We start from the raw sequence: 14,996 nt of genomic DNA on the forward strand, positions 1-14,996 counted from the left end.
GAAGGCGTCCAGGCCACGTGCCACAAGAACCGGGGTCTTGAAAGGTTTCACTGCATGCTATCCACTAGGCAGTGCAGTAAGATGCTGTGCGAAATCATTTCACCCTTTGTACAGCAAATGGCATGGTCATCCGACGTGGATTTCATGGTTTCCGCGAATCAAATGTTCAAAAGAGGCGCCGAATTGGAGAAATGCTGGAAATCTTATGTACTGATATTCACTCGCTCGTTATGGGGTACGATATCGATGCGTCCAGCCTGCTCCAGTAGTGTACACGACATGCTATTACAACGAGAAGTGATATTGGCACATAACTAGAGCCGGCTGTGTCCGACGTCTAAAAAAAAAGCAACGGGAGAGATCGAACTCAGGCTTGGAGAACTCAGTTCAAGGCTCCTCAAATTTACTTGGTGCCTACTTGGCAAGCCAATCTAGTAGGTTGAGGAAAATGTCGTGGGAGGGATGAGAAAACATCAGGTGCAAAACTGCTCGGAAAGAGGGCGCGAGAAAAGAACGGCAGGTGGTACCTACAGAAGTTTGGATTGGAGTGGTAACGGCACGACCATCAGCTGACACGCAAGGTCTCTGCTGACTTGCTGCCCAACAAGCAATGTACGGTACTTTCTTCTAGGTAAGGTAGGCGAGGTTGAAAGGAACCCAATGGTCAGAGTCCGACGGTAGTCCGTTTCCTACTCCTACTGATCGGCGGGCCGAGTAGTTTCGGCCGGCGAAGTACCGGTAAGATGCAAGACATTTTGTGGGGTTAGTCCCCAATAATGCTACATAACATTGGGTAATAACTAGATGGACGGTAAAATAATTCAGTTGTCCCAGTGGCGAATGAAATTGCTATTGGTTTGGTACCAATCAACTAGATTGAAGAGACGGGCGGGACACAAGCACAATGGGGAAGGTAAGGTTGGTTACGTAGTTCATTAGGTATAGTCAACGGTATACAAGAAAAAGTCATGCCTTGCCGATGCAGGCGTGGTATCATATCTGAGCGTATTCGTCCAATCCATCACCTGGTAAAACTCCCAAATCACCTCCCATTTTACGCCTGCGCTAGATTCATGGGCGCCATTTTCGTAAACGCATTATGCTAAGAAAACGTTGAATAGTCTCAAAGACAAGAAACAACTAGATATCCACAGCTAAACTCTCCGGCTTGAATAGTCTAGTAGCGGCTGCTGCGCTGCCAGAAGTGGCGACGGCGGTAGGTGGTATGGGTGGCAGGAGGGGGGAGTAGTTGTCAACCTTGGAACGCTGCTGGCGGCGCTTATGAAGACGGCCGCTGCAGCAGGTGAAGAAGACGATGACAGTGCCGAGGAGCAGGCAGATGGCTGCGGCCAGGAGGGTCCAGAGAGCGACATCGTAGTGAGCGGAGCTGCCGTTGCCATCCCTGTTGACATTGCGGCGGACGACGGCGAACATGACCCAGTCGCAGATGAGGGCGACGATAGTGATGATGAAGGCAACGCCGGAGACGAGGGCAGCGAAGAGGGAGCCAAACATGCCGGCGCCGACGGAGAGGATGAAGGCGATGAAGGAGACGCCTGCGGCGACGGGGTGGAGAACCATGACCCGGGTCAAGCCCTCGGCGACGTTGGAGGATAGGTTGGAATACTGGGTGGCATCGGCCTCGGCGATGATATCGGTGGGTGAGTAACCGATCCTGGAACGGCTGCACTGGTCGGAGCCACTAGGAGACGAGTTAGTTATTGAGTTTGATTCTATGCTGTGTAATATTACTTACTAGTCAGAGCCACCACGGACGCAGTATCCAAAGGTACCAAATGTGATCTCATTGCCGGCGGAAGTGTCGCCCAACTTGACGGTCAAGAGTGAGATGTTGTGCACCACTGGAGCAGAGATGCTGGTGATAACCAGAAGGATCGTTGCTACAAGGAGCAAAAAGGTACCAAAGTGGTGAATGAAGCCGGTGACAGCCATGTTGATTATGGAGATGGACTACTGCCGGATGGCTGAGGTGTAGTGTGGGTATTTGGTGTAGGGCTTAGTTGTAAGAGAGAAGTGGCGATGGAATACTGATGTGATGAACATGTTCGTGAGATGAAAGGGAGAGGCCGTCCGCATATAAGCACAAACGTCTCACGACCCCTGGGCCGGCCCCAAGAAACAGGAATTCGCATGATGTGTGCTGTGATCTGTGACAGTACCACACTAGGCACACCCGTCCGGGGCCAAGAATGCCGTGTAAGTCAGGGTCCCGGTGCAAGCCAACGAGTGCGACGTCATCAACGTGGCCCAGCCCGGGCCCAAGTTCAGACTTCTCGTGGCTCTGTGGCTTTGGGGGGAGAAAATTGGGTGAAAATGGACCCTGGCTTGCGCAAGCATCCCCCGCGCCACGGTTGGTCGGCTCGTCTAGTCGCGTCCAGATTTGTTAAATTGTCGAACAAGCTGGCGGTGGAAAAGGAACGTGGGTTTGGCTCTATTGTGACGTACTATCCAGTTTGCGCCGCTGATTGGTCAGGTCCTCGCGTCGTGGCCGATCTGGGATATTGCAGGTTGCCACTATTCCTTGTTTTTGTGGCTCTGTAATGACGCCACGCCTTGAATGGACCCCGGCACCAAAAATCCAACTCCAACGTCAGAGTCTCGACCTTGTGTTCAGCTGACTACTGCCGTGTTGCCGACTCAAGTGTTCCTCTGGCAAGAAATGCACCTGCAGCTCGTCGTCAGGGAGCCCGACTGCGTTGCACTGCTAGCGACGGTCACCAAAGACACCTTCGTCATCGTTCGACAGTCATTGCAATTTTGCAATCTGATGTCGGGACATACCGAAATGTCAACGGTCGTCTTGTGGTGTTCTTGACCTCTCTCATTCAATGCACCGCCCTGGCCCGCATAATTTTAGGTTAAGCAAACGAAACTCGAACAGCTCCGTCCGATGATCTGATCCAATCAAGAGCCGTACTTTGACTGGGTGCCATCCCATCTCACCAATGAGCCTCGTGCCAAATCGTCGCCTTCATCGGAATTTTCATTTCCGGAACGCTTCACTGAGCGCGAAACGCTGGAGCTCCGATCAGGCTGTAGCTGTCAGGCTTGGCTTATGGCCGTAAAATCGGAGGTAAAGTCAACGCGCAATCGCTGCAAAGATGCGAGAGGCGGGTTTGATCGGTGCTCGAGGGACGTCGTCTCCAAAGCTTAGGGTTAGATAGCCTTTGCTGTAGTCGCGTCCTGTCGCGCCCAATGGCGATCAGGGTTGGCTTTCTTTTAGATGTAGCAGGCCTTCCATAATAGCTGGTGCCTTTTCTTTTCGCTCTCTGCGCTTGATGCGATCGATGATGGCCCGCTTCTTGACATCAACCGATTTCGAGCCGAGTAGAATATCTTCCCATAGCTGGCCCCTGGTCGATGATTTCGACTGTCCGCCATTCTCCCAATCCGATAAGCCGTCGGTCATGACATCCTTTGGTAAGGACGCCCTCAATTGAGACGACATGGTTGTTTCTCGGCGCGAAGTCGGCCACGGGCCATGTAGAGGATTGGCTTTGATGGCCGCAGAGTGTATATAGCTCGGAGCCGGGAAGATGTGCACCGTGAATTCCTTCTTATCGTCCGTTCCTGCAGCGCCGTCCTCGCTCCCTTCCCGGTGATTTGCGTTGGCAAAGGGTCCGGTGACGGCCGAGCCGGTTAGGAACGACTTGACAGAACCGTTGGATCGAGGCGTCGCGAGTTGGTACTTGAGAGGGCTGATCTTGACGAGCTCCTTGACTTTCGATTTGTCGCTGAGAACGGATATGAAGGAAGAGTCGTGGTTCTAGAAGCCCATGGTGTCAGCGAGAGAGCATTCCTTGGCATTAGTTCTTGCGAGACGCAAACTTACTTCCAGCTTCTTGAACACTTCGACATTGGCGAATCTTTGCAGCGAGTGCAGGACGGCGCGTCTCTCAGAGAATCTATTCGGCCTCGGAACGACGGTGACTTGAACCGTCCGCGCAGAAGCCTTGCTGGAAAGTTCCTGCAGAACCGAGTATCCGTTCTTAGACATAGCGCTGATTGTATCGTGAATGCGACTCCGTTGACTACGCCGTGTCGTGAACGGGGAGCGCAATTCCATACAGGAGCTCCGCAAAGTTGTCAAGCTCTGGTGGAGCTTTGACAGTGTCGAAACACGACAACCTACAGTTGCGCACGGTACTATGCGCCGGGGTGCCCCGCCAAATGGCGGGGAGGCAACGTTCTGCTACTAGAACTTCTAGAACAGCTTGGAAGACGTAGACGTACGCCTCCCGTCTAAACACCTATCTTCAGCAACTCCCGCAACTACGATCTACAGCTCACCGCGGATTCCTATCACCCGAACGCAAATCATACCTTTGGCAGCTTCTAGTCAACCAGTCAAGTACACTACGTCCAACAACCGCAACTCTCAACCGCGACCATGGCCGCCATCATCGACGCCGACGACGTGATGGAGCCCACCCTCCAGTCCATCCTCGACCAAAAGTCGCTGCGCTGGATTTTTGTCGGAGGAAAGGGTGGTGTAGGAAAGACAACCACGTCGTGCTCCCTCGCCATTCAGCTCGCCAAGGCCCGCAAGTCGGTCCTCCTCATCTCCACCGACCCGGCGCACAACCTGTCCGACGCCTTCAACCAGAAGTTCGGCAAGGAAGCCCGTCTCATTGAGGGCTTCACCAATCTGAGCGCCATGGAGATCGACCCCAACGGTAGTATGCAGGACCTGCTTGCGGGCCAGAACGAGGAGGTGGATGCCATGAGCGGTGGCCTCGGTGGCATGATGCAGGATCTGGCATTTGCTGTAAGCTTCCCTTCTGGTGCGCTAGTATATCTGCGGCAGCTTGTTTTCTAACGTGATTTATCTAAACAGATCCCCGGTATCGACGAAGCCATGTCCTTCGCCGAAGTTCTCAAGCAAGTAAAGTCAATGTCCTACGAAACAATCATCTTCGACACCGCTCCGACAGGTCACACCCTCCGCTTCCTCTCCTTCCCCAGCGTCCTCGAAAAGGCACTCGCAAAGGTCTCCCAGCTCAGCTCCCAGTACGGGCCCCTCCTCAACGGCTTCCTCGGCCAGGGCGGCCAGCTGCCCAACGGCCAGAATCTCAATGAGATGATGGAGAAGCTCGAGACGCTGCGCGAGACAATTTCCGAGGTCAACACCCAGTTCAAGGACGAGAACCTGACGACTTTCGTCTGCGTCTGCATCCCCGAGTTCCTGTCGCTCTACGAGACGGAGCGCATGATTCAGGAGCTCGCAAACTACGGCATCGACACCCACAGCATCGTCGTCAACCAGCTCCTGTTCCCCAAGAAGGGCAGTAACTGCGACCAGTGCACAGCCCGTCGCAGGATGCAGAAGAAGTATCTCAACGAGATTGAGGAGCTGTATGACGAGTTTAATGTCGTCAAGATGCCGTTGCTGGTAGAGGAGGTCCGCGGCAAGGAGAAGCTGGAAAAGTTCAGCGAGATGCTGACCACGCCTTACTCACCACCCGAAATGGATGCTTAAACGTGATTTCGTGTGCGGTTTAGCGGAGGCAGCGTCTTGAGGTGTTGAGGTGTTGAGAGGATCAAAAACACGACAATAAATACCTAGTTATGACTGGATGGGTAGCATGAGGCGTAAGAGTCACGAGTGGAGACATAGAATACATTCACAAACGATTGATACCCTGGTGATGTGTGCAGGAGACTTGATTTGACTACCTTGGTGAGTGACATCAGAGTGCCCTCAACGCTGAGCACCTATGGCGTAGCTTCATTATCCCAAATATCTCCTGCCCTATTGTTCTGCACTCTGGCAGCGACAGTAAAGCCCAATTGATTCCTTCCCCTTCCCAGGTACATTAAAAAGAAAAAGGCCGCCCTACCCCGTTCCCGAACGCCATTCAGACCATAAAAAGCCTTGTCCAAATTCCTCTTGGCTGTGTGAGGATATTGTTATGCCGTGTTTTTCCAGAATGATAATGATGAATGACCCCGTGATGCAATGCGTGTCGTCTAGTTTTACAATCGAAGAAGTCGAAGATGGCTATTGTAGGAACCGTCGATTGAGAGAGAGGCGCTTAAAGCTCTCTGTAGTCGCTTGGGCGGACACGCTTCTGCCGGTTCTGGTGACGGTGAGGGTTCACCGGCCTTCGGAAGTACGCGTCCTCGTCGTTGCTCGGCTGTGTGAAGTTGTGGCGTTGCTGCTGATTATAGCCACCCATACCGCCGCCATTCATCCCGCCACCGTTCATTCCGCCACCGTTCATTCCGCCGTTCATGCCATTCATATGATTCATGCCGTTCATGTTACCGCCGAAGTTGTTGTTGCCGTACATGTTGTTGTTGCCGCCCATACCAGGGAAGCCGCCGCCATTCATGGGGTTGAAGCCGGGCATACTCATCATAGGGTTCATCATACCCATCATTGGCATCCCCATGTTCATGTTACCCATGTTGCCCATGTTTGGCATGTTTGGCATATTGGGCATATTTGGCATTCCCATGAAGCCATTCATCATGTTCATGCCGCCGAAGCCCATCATCGGGTCCATGGGCATGTTGCCCATGCCGTTCATGCCGTTCATCATCGCTTGCTGTTGCTCTTGTTGCTTCTGCATCGCCTTGGGAGCCTTGGGGATCTTGGGGTTCTCCATCAACTCATCAGCAGGGCGCTTCTTGGAGTTAGACTCCACGGACGACGCGCGCTCAGCGGCGGGGCCGGACGGAGCGGTGGCAGGAGTTGCTGACGTCGACTTTGGTGTGCCATCGGCTTTCGGGCCTGTTGGCGCTGAGGCAGGAGCCGCTGTCGTGGCCGTAGGGGACTTTTGCGATGTGGGCGATTTGGCGTTTCCGTTAGCTGATTCTGTCTTTGTCTCTCCGTTTTCCTTAGGCGACGAGGCCGGCGGCGGCGAGGCTGCTGTTGGGCTCTTTGCATCGTTCTTCTCCTTGAGGAACTCCTTCATCTTCTCCGCAGCTTCCTCATCAGCCTTGAGGTCGTCAATCAAGACGCCTTCCGTAGAGCAATTAGGGCAGACGAAGTCCGATTCGATGAGAGCATTGGTTATGCAATCATTGCAATACGTCTTCTGACAGCACGGGGTCTTCATTGGGTCTATGAACATCTTCTTGTCGATAGGGCACTCGAGTCCCTGCTCCTGCAATTCCTTGTCTCCCATAGCGATTGCCTTGGCAGCAGACGCTGAAGACTTGGCTTTGGCCTGGAACTGTTCCCATGAAGCCTTGTCAGGCTCAGCGATCACAAATTCTCCCTCGGCATTGACCATGATGCCTGACGGTCTCTTGGTCTCGTCGTCACCACTCTGGGCGAGGGCAACCGACTTGTCCACTGTGCGCAAAAACGACCGCGGAATACCAGTCGTGCGCTTCACACGTGGACGATTGTCAAACTCTGGATCGTCATTTGTTGGGCACAACTGAATCCAGTGACCTTTCTCTCCACAGCGATAGCAAATGTAGCCATTGGGGGGGTCATGGTCAGGCACGTTTGCTGGCTTCTTAGAACCTGGCTTGAACACAGGGGTTTGGCTGCGACATTGTTAGAGTTGATTCGTTTAGGGCAATTGGAGATGGACATACTTTGACATTTCCTCCTGTTGGGCTGACCAGGACTCGGTTTGGGCCTGAAACATGGCTGCCATCTTCTCTTCTTCGGTCATGGCATTGTTCATCTGGCTGATGGCGTTGGATGCGGCCTTGGCTGTGGCTGATTTGGTGGTCTGTTCTTTGCGGGAGGAATTCTTCGCAGCAACGGGCATCTTGCCAGAGACATATCGAGCGCCTCGGCCTGCACCAGGCTTGGCGGCTGGAAGGCGACGAGCAACTACGGTCGTAGATCGGGGGATAATGGTCGTATCATCATCATACTCTAGAAAGATGTTAGATCGACAGCCGTGAGAAAACTGTTGAGATAGAACTCACCTTCACTGCCATCCTCGGAGTAAATGGCAAGGTCAAAGTCGGTACCGTCTCCCAAGCCGCTCTTCAGGATGATGTCGCGCTTCAGCTCGAACACGGAAATACCGGTGCCATCGAACTCAACTCGCGTCGGCTCCTTTTGAGACTTGAACTTGAAGAACACGGAGGACGCCATGATGTCTCTTTTGGTAAGGTCACAGGTGTAGACCGCTATAGACGTTGGCAGCAGTAAAGTGCGCAATCAAATATTTGATTTGAGTGGCGATGAAAACTTCGCGGGATACCACGAAGACGCAACGCTACCTCAACGTGAGTAGAGAGAGACTTGATGCTTGTAATTTTTCTTCTTGCTTGTGTGTGATGTCTCTTGCGCTTAGCACCTCTCAAGAGTAATGAAAATCAATTCTGATTTACTTGGAAAACAAGGAAATAAGGGTTGCGGAGTGTAGAGAAAGAGTACAATGCCAAAGAGGCCGACACCAGTTGGAGAAAAGTCAGTCCTTTGTGTGAATCCCTCCTAATATCCAAATCACCTCGACACCTTTCGCACCATCAGTCGAGAAAACCTCAGTTAGCCAGCGTTGGTTTCCAATTCAGTATTCCGATCGAAATGTGAGCGGTCGCGATAGTCTCGTGGCGAGACGCAAACAATCGTACAGGGAAAGAGTCGGTTGCTGAGCGGGCACTTGCTTCGCTGGTCACCTGGGGCCGAAAAGTCGTTTGGGCGATTGTCGTAGGGTGATGGAATCCGTTGCACAGTCGTATGAAGCACCCGTACGTAGGTTTCGGCAATGCGAAACGCGCGGTCGCAGGCTGAAAGGGAGCGTTGATGGTGATGTTCGTGGCAGGAAAAAGAGGAGTAATGCAAAGGGGGAGGAGAAGAGATATAGCCGGCAGTGACTGCAGGCAGACGGAGAAAGGTCGCTGGAACCCACTCTCTTTCTGGCCACTGCGACCGACCGGCCTGATTCTGCAGCACTGCCAGTTCTGGGCAAGCCTAGGCCAGGTGGCACGTGAGCTTCGGATTTTCCGGGAAGGCATTTTTCCGAGCTGTTCATGTCTGTTGGGTCTGGCCCTTCTAGGTTCAGCGAGTTCTACAATGGTCCCCATCTTTCTTCGGAAGGCGCCGTCGCAGCTGAGTAATCGCAAGAAACTTCCATCGTCTCTTCCGCCCAGGTCCCCGTCCGGGCCTCCACCATCTCGGCCGCGAACTTTCCGACAAGATCACGTGCTGTATCACGCAAAAGTTCTTTGGTCTCGGTCTTAGCGCCTCCACCTGGAACGGATACATTAGCAATGGTCAGGTCCCTTCCTGCTGATACGCCGCTGCTTGCCGAAGCGCATTGAGAGAACCCCGCCATCCGGAGCAGTTGTGGGCAGGTGCATGTAGAGGTACTCTCGGTGCAGCAGAATTCTGGTCAGCTCTTTTGCGCCCGATGTAGAAGGTCCAGTCCGGCGTCATGCCCCGCACCTCGTTGTTTAGAGGCCTTGCCCTCCCTCAGACTGCTCGAAAGTTTGTTCCTACAACTCCCAAACCTATCTCGTGTTGGCAGACCATCTCACAATCTCGCCGTCACTATCTTACTCCAGCTATTAAAGCACACCAAGCTCGAAAGACCAAGATGGCTCCTCAACTCGACGGCTACTTCAAGCAGGTCGATGCCGACACCGACCACTTCATCGACCGTCTCCGGAAGGCTGTTGCGATCCCCTCCATCTCAGCTGATGTTGAGCGCCGTCCCGATGTCGTCAAGATGGGCGAGTGGCTCGCTGCTGAGCTGAAGGGCCTCGGTGCCTCAGTCGAGCTTCGAGAGCTCGGTGAGCAGCCTGACAAGCCTGGCTTGCAGCTGCCCCCCGTCGTGCTGGGAAGATATGGAAGTGACAAGAACAAGAGAACCATCCTGGTCTATGGTCACTACGATGTTCAGCCCGCCGAGAAGACTGATGGCTGGGCGACCGAGCCTTTCGAGCTCTCCGTCGACGACAAGGGTAGAATGTTCGGCCGTGGCTCCACGGACGACAAGGGACCCGTTCTCGGCTGGTTGAACGCCATCGAAGCTCACCAGAAGGCCGGCATTGACTTTCCCGTCAACCTCCTCATGTGCTTTGAGGGTATGGAGGAGTACGGTTCCGAGGGTCTTGACGACCTCATCAATGCCGAGGCCAAGAAGTTCTTCGCTGACGCCGATGCCGTCTGCATTTCCGACAACTACTGGCTTGGAACTGAGAAGCCCTGCTTGACCTACGGTCTCCGCGGCTGCAACTACTACTCTGTCGAGATCAAGGGCCCTGGCGCCGATTTGCACAGCGGTGTCTTTGGCGGCACTGCTCAGGAACCCATGACTGACCTGGTCCGCGTTCTCGGCTCTTTGGTCGACACTGACGGCAAGATCCAGATTCCTGGCATCATGGAGCAGGTTGCCCCTGTTACCAAGGACGAGGAGACTCTGTACGATGGCATTGCATTCACCATGGAGACTCTCCATGAGTCTCTCGGCAGCAAGACCACGATCTACGAAGACAAGAAGTCTACGCTCATGGGAAGATGGCGCTACCCCTCCCTCTCTGTCCACGGTGTCGAGGGTGCCTTCTCTGCCCCTGGCGCGAAGACTGTCATCCCAGCCAAGGTCACTGGCAAGTTCTCCATCCGTACCGTGCCCAACATGGAGGAGGAGGCGACCAACGAGGCTGTCTACAAGTACGTCAACGAGCAATTCGCAAAGCTCAAGAGCAAGAACACCATGAAGGTTTGGGCTCAGCACACCGGCAAGTGGTGGGTTGCGTCGCCGAAGCACTGGAACTTCTCGGCTGCCGCCAAGGCTACCGAGCGCGTCTGGGGCGTGCAGCCTGACTTCACCCGTGAGGGTGGAAGGTATGAACACCATCTCCTGATACGAAGGACGTCCACTGACAATAGACATAGTATCCCCGTCACCTTGACCTTTGAGCAGGCCACCGGCAAGAACGTTCTTCTTCTGCCCATGGGTAGCTCCACTGACGGTGCTCACTCCATCAACGAGAAGCTGGACAAGCGCAACTACATCGAGGGCATCAAGCTCCTCGGCGCTTACCTGCACTACGTCGCCGAGGAGCCCATTGCATAAATCGACTGTGGATTTGGTGAGGTCGCTACGCCAGAGGGCAACTAGGAACCGCGATATCTGTCATGGCATGCAGTGGGGCGATTGCCTTATTGCATTGCCAGGGCGAGTTGAGTTCGGCTTACAGGCCGACTACTGACGGCATATCATGCATGCCGAGAGCGCTGCAATAGGTCGTTGGCCAGATGGGGATCAACGGACAAGAAGCTGCTGATTTTCACTGCAAGGTTCAGATCACAAGTCACGTAATTCAAATACCCAAACAAATTCATATTAAACCGTGCTCAATTTCGTCGTTTCTAAATGCGGGTTATTAGTGCGTAAAGGGTCAGTCATGATCGTTCGTCCATCGTGGTATATAATTCGTGTTCCAGAAAGACCAGGTATCCAAGCAAAACGCCGGTGAGAGGACAAAGCCTACATGGCTCGGGATATCTCGTGCGTGTAAGTGGTAGGAGAAAAGGGGGGGTATCGGGAGCTTTCAACAGGAGCTCTACTTCTTCCGCGCCGTCGCCACTCGACGGCTCCGTCTCTTTGCCACAACCTCTGGGTCCCAGTTTCCAGAGAACATATCCTCGAGGTCATCCTCATCCTCGGAATCAAATACAATCTCGACCTCGCTGTCCGACGTGTCCTTGCGAGCGCGCTGGGCGGCACTGTCGTCGCCGCCGCCACTACCGTCGCCGTTCCGGTCTACACCATCCTCGTCTCTGTCACTACCTACTCCGTCTCCGCTGGATACCTCTGCCACGGCTTCCTCATCCTCTGATACGTCGTCGTCTTCGTCATCAGAATACTCATCATCCCGGACGTCGACGACGTCCTCCCAGCTGCGAAACGGTACCACGCGCTCAACCTCAAGGATGAACTTGCCAACCTTGTATTTTTGGCTGAGCTCCTTGGCGTCGACGTACTTCCACCCGAGTTTCGCGCTGCAGAGGACGCATGTGATGTCCGCGACGACGTGCCAGCCCGTGACGAGCTGGCGGTTTTCGCATTTTCCTATGCGGACGTTGGCGAGGCTTCCCTTGTTTTTGCTGTTGTTTGCGCCGCCTGCATTCTGGGTAGTGGAGGAGGATGTGCTATTGGCGGTGCTTGTACTTGGGGTGACGGTCGGCGCGATGAGGTAGGCGCGGCCGTAGCGGCCTGTGAAGCCTTTGCTTACGATTTGGGAGGAGAAGGCGATGTCGCAGGAGCAGGTTGAGCAGCGGAGGGTGTCTGGCTGGGTGCGCGCCAGAGAGGTTGCTTTATTGTTTCTGTTGGTGTTGTTGTTGGCGGTGGGGGCTGTGCTTGTGGATTTTGACTTGGAGAGGATATCTGGTATGCTGCTAGCTGTTGTGGTGGTGGTGGTGGTGGTGGTGGTGGTGGTGGTGGTGGTGGTAGCATCTTGGTACGTCGGCGGCGGCGGGCTGTTTGGCGGTGTCACGGTCTCGTCTGTCGTTGAGGAGGTCGGCGAGGAGCTTAGGGAGGGGACTTGGCTTGCGTCTGGGGTTGAGTCCGGGGACGTCGAAGCTATTTCTGCCGCTGCTGCTGCTTCTGATGCGGACGAGGTCCGGCGCGGGGAGCGGCGGCGGAAGGGGATGATGTTGAAGCTTGGGAGGAGGTAGGTTGGGAATGTGGGACGGGAGACGACGATGTTGGGCGCCATCGCGAGGATGGTGGGTTTCTTTAGAGGGGAGAAGAAGGTATCCGCCGCACCTTCGGAAGCCTTGGACCCGAAGAAAGAGGTGGCGGCGATATGGTTTTCTTGGAGTTTCTTTGTTTTCGCTTGTATGTGTAAACTACCTACGGCTTGTTGGAGTTGTAGATGGGGGCGGCGCCGGTGGTGGAGGGTTCTATCATGGTATCCCGGCGAGGGCTCCGGTGGAAGAGGGATCGTCTTCTCTGGATGATTTAATGTGAGGAAAGCATGGCTTGTTTTGGACGACGACGACGATGACAATAGCGAATGTAAGTAGGAGTTTCCAACGCCTCTTTAGACTTGTTCACGATTTGGATCCTTTGCGACTGAAAGGGGTCCTCGGGAGGTCATGGAATCATGTATAAGGCAAGGCAAGGTAGGTAGGAATGAAGGGTCGGAGGCGATTTGGGGTAGGTAAGGTAGGTAGTTTGGTAGATCAAAGCCCGGCGCAGGGGCGCAAGGTCGACAGGGAGGAGGGGAAAAGGCGAGTGACTGACTTATGGCACGAGACAGTGAGATGGAGGGGTAGAGGATTTTTGGGCTGGACTTTTTCTTCTTCTTTTTTGGCCTGGCCACCGCCCAAATGGTGTGTAACGTGCAGATTTGCGAGCGAGTGAATGATTCGGGTTGTTGGAGGGTAAGGTAACGCGAGGGAAGGGAAGGTAAGGCACCGTTCCGTCCGGCAAGCAAGCAAGCAGCATGTCACTGTCACAGTCTCTGGTGGACCCCGCCTGTTTTGCGGTGAGTGGACGACGGGAAGTGCGAGATATCAAAAGGGTCTGGGCGCAAACGTCGGACATGCTATGTTTGTGTACTTCCGTTTTGATATAGTAGGTATGCGCAGATGTTTGGATCTCTAGGTAGATAGTTCTTCTGCCCGGACTTGAGATGGAAGAAGAGGGCTCGCTGACACTTGATTCAGCTAGGTAGACATGAAGGCTAAAGAGGAGCTGTGTGATGTTTCGCCCTCGAACACTTTGATATCGTCAAGTAAGACATTGCAAAGATGCTACTTAGCAACCCGCCTCTTCGGGAACATCTGCTCGGCGAGCGGCCAGTATCGGAGCAGCGGGCGTCGGTCATTGTTCAGTACCTACTTACCTTGGGTACAGTACCAGGTAATCAATACAAGAGGGATCACTCGGATGCGGTAGTGTACGTTCGGTCGAAAGAGGTTCGAGCTTCCCCACCTGGCTCTATCGCCCCAACAGCCCAATGTTATCGATAAGATGAGCAACTGGAAGCGTGAGCCGATAACCTAGGCAAGACTAAGGTAAGAGACGACGGCCAGGTGGGTGGAGTCTTCCCAAGTGGTGAGATTTCCATTTGGCGCCGGCAGTGTTTGTGTGTGTCACTGTCACTGGACTTCCGACTCCACCGCCGGGTGGGTGTGGATGATCACCTCATTCGGCCTCCATCAGATGTGACCCCTCTCTTCCTCCAACGGTTGTGCGGCGGACGGGAGAGAAAGGGTCCCCACCTTCCTTCATGTCGTTGGAGACTCAGTGAGCATCTGTAGGATGGAGAGGCTTCTAGAAAAAGCGAAAACCCAAAGATGAGTGTTTCGAGTTCCAGAGGTTATTGCTCGGTAGCTTTGCGGGGGTCGAAGGCCGTCACAAGTATCTTGCAGCAGCATCATCCAAGATCGTAGATGAGTATTTGCCGTCGTTATCTGTGGACCAAAACGCCTCGCAGCTTTCGCTCGGTTTCGGTGAGGGCGTAGTGGGGAGCGTCAGATGGTCCGTCGGGCTGTTAGCTGCTGACCAGAGACCGGCGCCGATTTAGATGCGACATCTCTGGCCACTTGACTGCACCCAGCATTAAAATAGACAGTACGGAATAGCAGCTTCAATTTTGAGTAGGTAGACGCTTAGTTGCTTTTACTACGAAACGAGGAGACCAATTTCGACCAAAAGACTTAAAGCACCGAGAGAAGTCGATATTCGTCAAGGTATTCATTACGCAGTATCCGTACGCACTCGAGAAAGGAGGATGCTGCGGTGGATGACTCGCAAATCATGAATGTGGGGGACAAAATGGTCAAGTGACCCGAACGGAAACACGGACCCCAGGAAGCCCAAGCATGCTAGTTGCGGCACTGCATGGCATTTGGGCAGGCATTGACGAGGCATCCTGCAATATTGCCCATGGCAATGTGTGAATATAGACCAACCACCGTAACACCATGCGCTCCGGTGGCCTGCTCGCCCGTCACGATTGCGATGGCCGAGAAAACGCGGCCTCCGACCATGCCGGGGCTCCGGCTGAAAGGGGATCCATCCGTTCAAGCAGGTTGCGAA

General features: G+C 54.0%; 6 protein-coding genes across 6 annotated transcripts; 2 read left to right on the forward strand and 4 right to left on the reverse strand.

Moving 5' to 3' along the window:
* Window positions 1-1,140: 1,140 nt before the first annotated feature.
* N0V96_004962 (uncharacterized protein) lies at window positions 1,141-1,953 on the reverse strand (the record flags this gene model as incomplete). The annotated part of the gene is made up of 2 exons (XM_065757272.1): window positions 1,141-1,702; window positions 1,832-1,953. 2 exons carry the CDS (start codon window positions 1,951-1,953, stop codon window positions 1,141-1,143), a joined length of 684 nt encoding a protein of 227 aa, XP_065614041.1.
* Window positions 1,954-3,223: 1,270 nt separating this feature from the next.
* Window positions 3,224-4,018, reverse strand: N0V96_004963 (uncharacterized protein; the record flags this gene model as incomplete). The annotated part of the gene is made up of 2 exons (XM_053198397.1): window positions 3,224-3,787; window positions 3,854-4,018. The coding sequence occupies 2 exons, from the start codon at window positions 4,016-4,018 to the stop codon at window positions 3,224-3,226; spliced, it is 729 nt and encodes a 242-aa protein (XP_053044161.1).
* Window positions 4,019-4,411: 393 nt separating this feature from the next.
* GET3 (Golgi to ER traffic- protein) lies at window positions 4,412-5,500 on the forward strand (the record flags this gene model as incomplete). Its single annotated transcript, XM_053198398.1, has 2 exons — window positions 4,412-4,789; window positions 4,859-5,500. 2 exons carry the CDS (start codon window positions 4,412-4,414, stop codon window positions 5,498-5,500), a joined length of 1,020 nt encoding a protein of 339 aa, XP_053044162.1.
* Window positions 5,501-6,056: 556 nt separating this feature from the next.
* Window positions 6,057-8,089, reverse strand: MPE1 (the record flags this gene model as incomplete). The annotated part of the gene is made up of 3 exons (XM_053198399.1): window positions 6,057-7,524; window positions 7,576-7,864; window positions 7,918-8,089. The coding sequence occupies 3 exons, from the start codon at window positions 8,087-8,089 to the stop codon at window positions 6,057-6,059; spliced, it is 1,929 nt and encodes a 642-aa protein (XP_053044163.1).
* A 1,447-nt stretch (window positions 8,090-9,536) lies between these two features.
* DUG1 (Cys-Gly metallodipeptidase) lies at window positions 9,537-11,018 on the forward strand (the record flags this gene model as incomplete). Its single annotated transcript, XM_053198400.1, has 2 exons — window positions 9,537-10,786; window positions 10,838-11,018. 2 exons carry the CDS (start codon window positions 9,537-9,539, stop codon window positions 11,016-11,018), a joined length of 1,431 nt encoding a protein of 476 aa, XP_053044164.1.
* Window positions 11,019-11,508: 490 nt separating this feature from the next.
* On the reverse strand, window positions 11,509-12,663 carry N0V96_004967 (uncharacterized protein; the record flags this gene model as incomplete). Its single annotated transcript, XM_053198401.2, has 1 exon — window positions 11,509-12,663. The coding sequence occupies one exon, from the start codon at window positions 12,661-12,663 to the stop codon at window positions 11,509-11,511; it is 1,155 nt and encodes a 384-aa protein (XP_053044165.2).
* Between the last annotated feature and the right edge of the window lie 2,333 nt (window positions 12,664-14,996).

The sequence above is a fragment of the Colletotrichum fioriniae genome (assembly GCF_027942845.1).
Source record: "Colletotrichum fioriniae strain IMI 355084 chromosome Unknown scaffold_5, whole genome shotgun sequence".
In the NCBI taxonomy this organism is placed as follows: domain Eukaryota; kingdom Fungi; phylum Ascomycota; class Sordariomycetes; order Glomerellales; family Glomerellaceae; genus Colletotrichum; species Colletotrichum fioriniae.